Source organism: Hippocampus bargibanti, linkage group LG22 (genome assembly GCF_051943395.1).
Source record: "Hippocampus bargibanti isolate YZ-2025 linkage group LG22, ASM5194339v1, whole genome shotgun sequence".
Lineage (NCBI taxonomy): Eukaryota > Metazoa > Chordata > Actinopteri > Syngnathiformes > Syngnathidae > Hippocampus > Hippocampus bargibanti.
In genome coordinates, this window is record NC_142755.1 from 5,409,083 (window position 1) to 5,420,523 (window position 11,441).

Consider the following 11,441-nt stretch of genomic DNA (forward strand, 5'->3'; position numbering starts at 1 on the left):
ATAATATGCTGAAAATGTGCATTTAATGTTCCTGAAAATATCTTGAAAAAAGAAAATATGGAAAGATATTTAGAGGGGAAAATGGTAAAATAGTGCTTCAAACAAGCTGTCAGAAATAAGATATATTTTCCGGGTTGTGGCTGCCACTGCTCCCCCGCAGAAAAAAAATATATGTGACTGTAAAGTAGTAGCGCTTATAAATTAAATGTATTATTATTGTAAAATATTGAGTTTTAGGACTACATAAACGTTCAATGCAGCTTTAGAAATGTTAGGTTCTTTCATCAGAAAAAAAGAGTTAATTCCTAAATGATGTGGGTTTGGAGTTATGAGCTTGAAATGAGGGTGGCTGTCCAAAATACAATTTATATAGCGCTTTAACAACAGCTGAAGCTGGAATGAAGTGCTAACATGGAAAAAAAGGGAAATGCTGACCCCTTGTGGAAAAGAAAAAAAAAACATTGCCAGAGGCCATGGCCAGCGCTTTATCGGCACCCAAGCATGAAAAAAACAAAACCTGAAGAAATTCGGGAAGTTATTTTGATGAAAAATATCAATATTCGCACTTCATGTTGGTTTCCTGTTCAGCAGCTTTGTTCCATACTTGAATCTATTAGATAGCTTTCTATCTATTTGAGTTACTTCTGGGTTGAGTGAACGCTGGCGCATGTGGCTGCCGCTGTTCGCGCGCAGAAAAACTTATCTTGTGACTGTAAAGTGACCTTGAGAGTTTTGAAAGGCGCTTATAAATTAAATGTATTATTATTAATGGTCATCTTTACGCAATAGGGAAATTTGAACAACATGCATCAAAATAAACGATTGCCCGTAAAATGAATAGCACAAATTTGGCAACTTCGCACCATAATATGATAATATTTAAATTGTCATTTTAAAATATTAAAATGAAAAATTATGCCCCGCCCTCCCCGCTCCAGAATTAACCTGAAAGTTGCTCTAAATAAAGCGAATCTCCGGACGTGTCAACTAGCACTCATTAAAGCTTTGCAGGCAAGTTGGGGGCGGGGTGATGGGTGAGGAGTGGGGGGGGGGGGGGTGTCACTGATTGAAGTGCACTGGCAGGCTATTTGCTGCCTGGACGGGGGAGGGGGGGGTCAGGGGGTTGGTTGAGGGAGGGGCCGGCGAGTCCGACCTGCCTCCACACATGCACTCGCTACACACTCGGGATCTTGAGACACTCCGTTGAGAGACATTGTCTCCTTCTCAAGGATTTCGGCTGCAAAGTGAGGGGGTGTGGGGGGGCACTTTCCGAACTTTCGAGGACATTTGAAGGACAGGGTGGGAGTGGGTAGCAAGGGGGCGGGGGGTGGTGCGTGGGTGAGCTGGATCTGGAAGCGATTAAAGTAAAGACGCATCGGCCTTGGCGGTGCGGATATGGAGAGCGAAGCGTCGTGGGGCTGAGAGGAAGCGGGCCGACGTTCACATCAGGTGGGGAGAAAGATGCTTTTACTGGAGGTAAGAAATTCAACCGGGGGGCGGGGGGGGGCATATGACATGATTTGTCACGGTCTAGAGTGCCTCGCGCACCCCTCGTGACACCCATTTGGCCCTAGAATAATACACTTGAGCCGTAAAGAGAGAGATGAACTCGGCCTTTGAACTCCGCTATTGAATGTTTTTCCACAATCGGCGATGTGGAACTTTTTGTTGTTGTTGTTGTTTTACTTCCTATTCCACTACGAAGCTTCACGTATCAAAAAATGCTATTCGCCGAAGATCAAACGAATCGCCAGAAGGCGTCACTCAGCGACACCCTCGTCGTAGTTACGACTCCTCCGTGGGGAGGGGTGTTGACTGACTTTTTTCTTTTTTTTGGACCTACAAGGTCCAATCAACGTGAGCGATGAAGGAGAAAACCCTTCGAAAAAGTCAGTAAAATCCTACCGGCCCCTCCGCATCCTGCTCACCACCTTTTCCAGCGACTTCCCTCAGGCAGGCGTGAATGATCCTCTTAAACTATCTATCTCCTAACTAGCTACATTTCTATTTGCTATCTAGCTGGATAGCTAGCGAGCTAGATAGATAGCTAGCTCGCTAGGGAGCTAGCATTCTATCAATTTGAGTTACTTCTGGGTTGAGTGAACGTCGGCGCGTGTGGTTGCCGCTGCTCACCCACAGAAAAACTGAGCCTGTGACTGTAAAGTGACCATAAGAGTTATGAAAGGCGCTTAGAAATGAAATGTATTATTATTATTATTATTATTATTCAAAAGTGTCAGTCATGCGAGGGGGGAGGAGCACGCAGTTAACCGTTAGCCGACTACATCTGGCCCGTGTTTGCACAGGCCCCGATGTTGTGACTCCTAAAACGTCTTTTGTTTTGCTTTAAGCACGCTTGAACTCGGCCAACCCCCTCCTGCCTCCCCCTTGTCACGTTCGCTGACGACGCTTGTCTTCAGGAGGAGAACCAAGTGGTATTGTGAGTTGACCGGATAGGTCTGATGGGGGATCTGTACATTTTTGTGGGTGCTGGAGGGTGGAAATAATAATAATAATAATAATAATAATAATAATAATAATAATTATTATTATAAGCGCCTTTCAAAACTCATGGTCACTTTACAGTCACAGGATACGGTTTTCTTCGGTTTAGAAGTGGCGGCGGCACACGCCAGCGTTCACTCAACCTGGAAGTAACTCAAATAGATAGAAAGCTAGCTAACTAGCTAATAGATAGACAGCTTGATGACCAGATAGCCATATATCCAATATAGACAGCTACCTAGATAGCTAGCTAGCCAACAAGATAGCTAATCATAATAATATTAACACTAATAATACATTTCATTTATAAGCGCCTTTCAAAACTTTTTAAGCTCACTTTTCAGTCACAGGATAAGTTTTTCTGTGGGTGAGCAGAGGCAGCCACACGCACCAGCGTTCACCCAACCCGGAAGTAACTCAAATACATAGAAAGCTAGCTAATAGATAGCCAATAGATTGCTAATAGGTAGCCGTAAAACTAATACATACCCAGCAAGCTAACTAGCTAATAGATAGCCAATAGCTAATAGCCAGCTAGGTAGCTAGCTAGCTAATAGATAGCCAATAGATCACTAATAGACAGCTAGTTAGCGAGCTAGATAGCCATATAACTAATAGATAGCCAGCTAGCTACAGATAGCTTGCTAGATAGCCAATAGACAGCGACCTAGATAGCAAGCCAGTCGGATAGCTAATAGATAGTAAATAGATAGCTAAATAGCGAGATAAATAAAAAAGAAGCGAAGAGAGGAAATATATGCTAATGCTAGCACTACTTCGAGCCAACAAGGTGAATGATAAAGATGGACAAAAGAATGAGCTCGCGAATTAATAGATGGCTAATAGATAAGCAGTGTTAAAATGGCATCCTCGAGGGGGGTTTGGGTGTCCCAAAAAAGTTTCAGATTATAAATAATAATAATAATAATAATAATCACTTGCCTCATTGAACAAGATTCTCTTTCAGACACTCGCCAGACAAAAAAATATGTTCCGGCTCACTTGAAGATTGGCTACAAAATGGCCGACGGGCTCAATTTAAGTATTTAGCATCCCCATAAATACATCAAAAGAGGAAATGATGGTAGTACTACCAAAATAAAGACTTTGCTTATCCAATTGTGCTGCTGACTGGAGCTAATAAGGTTAACGCGAGATCGCAGGGTGCAATAGTTGAGCCAAAAAAAAAATCAAAAAATCAACAACAACAAAAAAAGAATTCCCAGTGTGATAACATTATCTCTCCTACCATAAAACCTGACAGATTAGGCAAAGAAGAACAAAGCGGGTCTCAGATGGCTCCTTTGTCCTCGATGAGAAGCTTCGGTCGGTTTGGTTGACGTGCTAATGTTGTGTTTTGAGGCCCTGGGCTTTCTATGCTAATGGTGGCGGGGGGGTGGATGCTATGCTAATCGTCACTCGTGCGAAAACCCGATGGCTTAGCGACGTTTGCAATGGACGCAAGCGCTGTCCGAAATCCAAATGAGGATTCGGATGAGGACGCTGGGGGAGGGGGGGGGGGGGGTTCAGCGTTGGAATGAAAGCCCCCCCCCCCCCCTCTCATTTTTTTGGGTTGGTCCTAATGGAAAAGCTGGGTTGCAGTTTTCCTTGACACATCATCTGGAGAGCCTCTTAAGTGCTATGTTTTGATTTCCCGTCAAGCATGAAAGGACTACTGAGACAAATCGGGCGACAACAACAAAAAATGACACTTCATATGTCCATTTTTTTGTGTCTCAATAGCGTCCACGCTTGATGAACCCAGAGCGCAGTGACCGAGGGGAGCGTCCATCGCACCGAGGCCCCGATATGGAGACCCTCCCCGGTGGGAACAAGGGCAAAGTGCCCGTGAGCTTCCAGAGGAGCTCCACCTCGGATGACGACTCCGGATGCGCGTTGGAGGAATACGCCTGGGTGCCACCGGGACTTAGACCCGAACAGGTAGCGTCCGTCAAAGTTGCCGAGTGGCATCTGATGACAATTTCAATAAAAAATGTATATTGATTTGTGGATGAAAAGGTTTCTTCAGCCGTCATTTGTACTTCTCATCCGAGAAGGTTCATCAGCGAACTAAAATTTGCTGGTAGCTCTGGCCCTATATAGTGAGACCTCAACTTACAAACTTTTCGTTTTACAAACGTCAAATTTATGAAAATTAAACCTTATAATAAGCACTATTTTCATAATACACACCCACCACGGCTGGCGGAGTGATCTTCGGCGGAAGCACACGACCGAACAGCACCAGAGGTTAAGTGACCAACAGTGACTCTCCTTCCATTACAGTCCTCATGTAATGCGCCTCTCTTTCTAAACAGCAATTCCCTTTGACCTTCGACCTCCAACGCCATTCCATCAAGCCATACATAACCATCACAAATGTAAATAAAGTGGCTTTATGATACAATGCAGTGTAAAAGTTGAAAAGTATATTTTATGGAAACCCGGGAACGGATTATTTCCATTTTAATGGTTTCCTATGGGAAAATGTTTTTTGAGATACACACTTTTCGCCTTACACACTTTCTCTGGGAACCAATTAAGTTCATAAGTAGAGGTCTCACTGTATATCCTTAATGTCCAGAGTTGGCGGTGCCAGACCATTGCTTTGATAGGTCCCTAGTCTAAGGTTGGGGGGAGCAGAGGACTATTCCCTATGACTGGCCCTGATTTCCCCATTCGCCCTGGTATCACCTTATCAGCAAGACTAATAAGCCTATGTGGTAACGATCCAGGAAGTCTGTTGTAAGCACAATCCAAATAGAAGCTCACATCACCATGGCGATTCAGTAAAGGGTTTTGCAGTATTGATTTGTGTTCGACTTATAAACTTTCCGTGTTGGTCTACAACCGCAGGTCCAGATGTATTTTTCCTGCCTGCCGGAAGACAAAGTGCCATACGTCAACAGCTCCGGAGAGAAACACCGGATCAGGCAGCTCCTTTACCAGCTGCCGCCTCATGACAACGAGGTATCTTTGACATTTGCTATGTTGGTTTGATTGATCCGGAAATTAAAACTCAATGAATATTAAATCAGGGGAGACAAAAGCCATTAGAGCGCCATTCCCGAATTTGTTTGGGTTTTGTTTTTTCAAGCTTGGGTGCCGATAAAGCGCTGGCCAGACCTCTGGCAGTGTTTTTCCCTTCCACAAGGGTGTAGCATTTCCCTATTTTCCACGTTAGCGCTTTGTTCCAGCTTCAGTTGTTGTTAAAGCGCTATATAAACCAATATGTAGTGTATTTTGTACAGCTGTCCCCATTTCAAGCTCATATAACTACAGACCCATATAATTTAGGAATTTTTCTGATTAAAGAAGAGAGTCTAAGGTTCCTAACACTGTATTGAATGTTTATGTCGTCCTAAAACTCAATATTCTGTGGGTCCTGGAATTCAAGTGACTATGACAAAAACCCTGGCACTGGAGTGGACACATTTTTGCACCTCGTCTGCCAGTGAATAAGCTAATGAGGTCCAAGGGCCATCCCATAATATCATACTTTACAGAAAAGGTTATTAAATAGGATAAGAGGAAACGGAAGGATACACAGATCACTGAGACGTCTCAACTCGTCGGTACAGCGCTGATATGGGCGCTTTGACTTTGACTGTTTTATTTCACGTCCGCAATTTACGGACACGCAAATTAGCCTACTAGCTTAGCTGTAGCTAGAATAATTCTGTTAGCGATATTTTTACCTGGATGCTAACTGAAAAGGTCACAGCAGTACAACACAGATGCTATTGAGCAAAAAGTTGTTAGCAATATGGCGCCGTTAGCATAGCCTGACATTTGTGAAAGCGTGGCTCAATTGGAACCAACATCTGATTACGGCGACGGAGAAAGTTGTGGATGCGGCCGGCAATAAAACAGCCAACGCCTGAACTAACACAAGCAGGACAATAGCCGCATTCCCACGTCTGTCAAAGCGTTTTACGGCGCACCCCCTTTCACATCTGCGCTGATAAGAGTTTACGTCGGGAGATACGACGGGGAGCTTTATCAACCCACGCCAGGGCTGGTTTCTGGATAAACAATAAGTCGCGTCGACGGGTTTTAGAATGTTTGTTGGCGATTGAGGAGGAATTCCTTGCGTTACTGCGGTTAGAAAAAGGGGAGAAAGTGCGCCCGAGCCTGTTGTAAGGACAAGCCGCGCTTTTATCGGAGAATCTTTACCGTTTCCCAAACATGGGGAAAGAGTCAAGCAGAGGAAGTTTAAATAAACGTACTTTTCCAGACAGTGATACGCAGTCTCAACGTTAGTAACTACACTTCTGTCTCCGGTAGGTTCGTTATTGCCAGACTCTAAGCGAGGAGGAGAACAGGGAACTTCACATGTTCAGCGTCCAGCGGAAGAGAGAGGCGCTCGGAAGGGGAACGCCAAAGATCTTGCCAAGAGCTCTGCAACACACTCGATGCGAGAATGTAGGTTTCTTCATCAAAACTGAATTTTACATTTTTTTCAGAATCAGAATCAAAAGCGAAATCCCGTTAAACAAACAATTCAAGGCCATGACAACCGAAAACCGCTAGCGTCAAAACAAAATTAAAGCCTTCGCCAGTGAAGAAAAGCACATCGTATGCTAGGCTACGCTAGCTATGTTACTTTGGGTTAGTGCCCTAAACATAGATGCTAACAAATAAATCATATGTTGCAAGCTAGCAACTCAAGCTACAAAATGTTTTCATCAAAACTGAAATTACATTTTCCCAAAGCGAAATCCCGTCAAACTAACCATTCAAGGACAACAGAAAACCTCTAGCATCAAACAAAGTTAAAGCTTTCGCCAGTGAAGAAAAGCACATCGTATGCTAGGCTACGCTAGCTAGGTAACTTTGGGTTAGTGCCCCAAACATAGATACTAACAAACAAATCGTATGTTGCTAGGTAGCAACTCAAGCTAGCAACAACACATTAATCCATACCGGAATGTTGCTAGCTAGCAACACATTAATCCATACCGGAAACGCCACTGCGTCGCATATTCACTCGGACATCACTCACATTCTCACCCACGCAAAACCACGGCATGCACCCGCATTTGCGGAAACATTATACCTACAAATGCACACATGCTCGCAGTCGAATTATGAGACTCCAGTTTCTGTCATTCTCAGGGACACACATGAGCCAAGATAACTCAAACCCCACCCGCCTTTCCATTCGGAATAATAGCAAACAGCTGCGCGGGCTACGCTATCGCTGTCCGTTTGCATCCCCCTCGCTCTCACGGGTTAAATTAAGACATGCGACGGGGCACTCGGACACACCGCGATGATCTCCGTGGAGTCATGTGAGCTTTGGCGTCTCAAGAACCGAGGACAGAAGGCTTTGTTCTAATTCAGGGAGGCCCACTCATGTGATTACGTTTATGGCTTTTGATTGTAAAAGCGAGACCAAGTGAAAGACAACGCTAACTTCAAGCGGTTATCGGATATGAGAACGGATAATACGGAATTTTAAAAAAATGGATGGACGACTAACTCAATCTAAAAACAATCTACGGTTTTGCTTGAAAAGATTCAAGGGCTTCAAGTTCAATTCGGTTTTCGCCAAACTGTTTTGATTGGATAACATCACCGGCTTTTCTGGTTTCGGGTCTTAACAGATCTATTAAACGACAATTTCAACATACTTATCAGTAGATCATCAGCATTAACAAGATGTCTAGAATTTGAATGCCATGCTTTATTTGTATATGTTTGGCAGTGCGGAGGGGGCATCAACGGAGGCGAGATGGCAATCTTTGCTTCCAGGGCCGGACCGAGCCCTTGCTGGCACCCAGCATGCTTTGTGTGCGCTACGTGTCAGGAGCTGCTCGTGGATTTGATCTATTTCTACCAAAATGGCAAACTCCTCTGCGGGAGACACCACGCGGAAATGATAAAACCGAGATGCTCCTCTTGCGACGAGGTCGGTAGCATCGGGTAGATTGACGTTGAGGTTTACCCGCGTTAATCATTGGCGTACGTTCGCTATTTCAGATTATTTTCGCAGACGAGTGCACGGAGGCGGAAGGCCGTCACTGGCATATGAAGCACTTTGCCTGTTTTGAGTGCGGGACGATGTTGGGGGGGCAACGCTACATCATGAAAGACGGACGGCCTTACTGCTGCGGATGTTTCGAGTCACTGTATGCAGAGTACTGTGAGGCCTGCGGTGAAAATATTGGTAAGTCAGACATTATCCGGTGGCGAAGTCCACGTTCGCCGTCCGATTCACAAATATGTCTTTTCCTCCGACTGGCGTTAAGGAGTGGACCATGCTCAGATGACCTATGAAGGAGGACACTGGCATGCCACGGATGAGTGCTTCTGTTGCGCTCAGTGTAAGGCGTCCTTGTTGGGGTGTCCCTTCCTACCGAAACAAGGGCGGATCTACTGTTCAAAGGCCTGTAGCCAAGGAGAGGACATCCACGCCTCAGATTCTTCCGACTCGGCCTTCCAATCCGCTCGCTCACGCGAATCCCGCCGCAGTGTCTGCGTGGGGAAGAGCAGCATGTCCGCTGCGGAGCAGTGGAGGGAGTCCCAAGTCTTAAACCCCTCCACCGTTGTCTCGGCGAGCGAGTACAAGTCGGTCGAGGGCGAAGTGGACGGGGACATCGAGGTCATTGGGAAGAAGCTTTCTCATCTCGAACTGGATGAGGAAAGGTTCTGGAGGGATCGTGAAGAGCAGGATGCTGGGGGAGAAGAAGACCCTGAGGAATGGGCCCAGCACGAGGACTATATGACTCAGCTCTTGCTCAAATTCGGGGACCAAGGAATGGTGCACCAAATTCAGCAGCCATGTCTAAAATCTTCCACTCCCAGTCAAGACAGAAATCGTTTGATCAATGTCTCTGACCCTTGGCTCAAGCCGGGAAGCCTCGGACTCACTGCCTCTTCACCGACCCCAACCAGTCCTACACAGAGCCAAACTTCCAATCAATCCAGAGCCACTAGCCTGAGCCCTGGCCTCATGAGCAAGAAGCATCTCCCCGAAATGTACTGGGCCCAGTCTCAGGATGGACTGGGAGATTCGGCCTACGGAAGTCACCCGGGACCTGCCAGTGCCAGAAAGATCCAAGAGTTAGAGTCAGAGCAAGATCAGGACCTGTCCGGCGGCGCAGGCAAGCATTCAGTGTGGCAAGACAACAGGCAGTGGTACCAAGACACACTGGAGTGTATTGCGGATGAGCTGAGGAAGGCGGGCCAGGGCGTGGGAGACTCTACGGACTCGCTGGCACTGTCAAACATCACAGGTAAAGAAGGAGGACCATTTGGTTTGGTTCTAGGATTCTTCGTCTGAAGGGAAAAAAAAATGTGTTTGACATCCATTTTCTGCTTCCTAGGTGCATCCGTTGACGGTGACGGCAGGGAAAGGCCTACGGTCTACTCCCTCCATACAACGCATGAACCTTTGGCGGGAGATGGCTGTGAGAAAATGAGCAACATGGGGACCTACAATTCATCTAATCTCCATCACAGTAACTCCTCCCTCAACCTGGTGAAAGGAGGACAGGAAACGGCACAAGAGGGAGAGCTAGCAACCAGGGGAGGACTTTTGTCTTTGTACCCCCATTCAGAAGGTCAGCCTTCTGCGTTTGCGCCAGCTCTGAGGAGGACCAAGTCACAGTCCAGGCCTCCTCAGATGGTCAAGTTCACAGATGACACCGTGGACAACGGATACGACGATGCCTTTGAGGTCAATATTCGCAAGCACCCTATGAGTGAGAGGCCACAGCGGAGGGCTTACGCCCACGACGAGGGGGGTTGGGAAAGAACCCGCCCGTCCAGTCACCACGGGCGCAACAGACAGAGCGCCCACCGCAGCAGGCACCACAGGAGCCGCAAAACCCATTCGGACATTGCCCTCAACATGGTGCCATTGGAAAAGGCCCAAAGACCATTTCGACATCACCGACATCATCTAGCCAGCCCCCGGCAAAGGTCTCCAAGTCAACCCGTGGTGTACTCCCAAAACCGGTCTGAATATTTGATTCAGGGGGCACCTAAGGGAGACCGTCGGATTGATCATTTCATGGCTCGCTATCAAGATGAGGACGAGTGGTGCTCCACTTGCTCGTCATCATCGTCGGACTCGGAGGAGGAGGGATACTTTATGGGTCAGCCCATCCCTCAGCCTCGACCCGTCGGGCGCTACTACGCTGAGGATTATCCGAGGGTCATTGGCCTCTCGTCCCAAAGTCACGGCTCAAAGACCGGTCGCAGAAAGAGCCGCCACTCCAAAAACTGCATTATCTCCTAAAGCTCAGTCTGCGTTAACACTATGACTTGGATAAAGTATTTTAGTTTTGAAACCCCTAACCTTTTGTACAGATGTGAAAGAACTGAGATATGTTGTGAGTGGCAATTAGGCTACGATCGATGGCAACGAGTCTAAAAGGAAACTGTCAAACGGCCCAACACAGTTCAAGTGAAAATGACTAAAAATTTACACCCAGGTGGATAATGAAAGTAGAATAAGAAACTAAGCAATTATTTAATGCTACATTGCAACAAAAAAAGTATTGTAAATAGGCCAATTACGATGTTGTTTTTATTGTAGTTAAAATAAATACTCTGGAAGTGGAATTAAAGTGAAAAATCGCCAGCTGTTTGACTTTTACAAGGAACCAAAAAGTTGCCGTTTCATCAAGCGCGTACTCCTGTAAAGTGCCATAAAACAATGTCTATTTTAAATATTTAGCACACTACGTAATGTTTCCAGTGAGCCCAAATATTCACGATACTTTATTTGTGACATAACCAGTTATTTTACCGAAGATTGTAAAGATGCTTGGAATTAAATATTTTTGCAAAGTGGCAGAAAAAAAAACATGGGTCCACTGGCAAATTTCCTGCTTGAATTGCAAACATTTTTAAATGTAAAAAGGAAAGGTGTTTCTTTTCTATTTAATGGCTTGTAAACCTAATGTGTATGTGTAAAGCACAAT

At 45.7% G+C, this 11,441-nt stretch overlaps 1 protein-coding gene across 2 annotated transcripts; it reads left to right on the forward strand.

Annotated features, from left to right (window-relative positions):
• Positions 1-1,336: 1,336 nt before the first annotated feature.
• Positions 1,337-11,320, forward strand: LOC148881764 (prickle-like protein 1). Of its 2 annotated transcripts, XM_088989176.1 has the most exons (8): positions 1,337-1,476; positions 4,249-4,446; positions 5,362-5,475; positions 6,793-6,930; positions 8,216-8,419; positions 8,491-8,677; positions 8,760-9,746; positions 9,837-11,320. In XM_088989176.1, exons 1-8 carry the CDS (start codon positions 1,462-1,464, stop codon positions 10,751-10,753), a joined length of 2,760 nt encoding a protein of 919 aa, XP_088845302.1. In that variant the 5' UTR covers positions 1,337-1,461; the 3' UTR covers positions 10,754-11,320. The 2 variants fall into 2 exon arrangements, with proteins under 2 accessions (XP_088845302.1, XP_088845303.1); XM_088989177.1 differs by lacking the exon at positions 6,793-6,930.
• Positions 11,321-11,441: the final 121 nt, after the last annotated feature.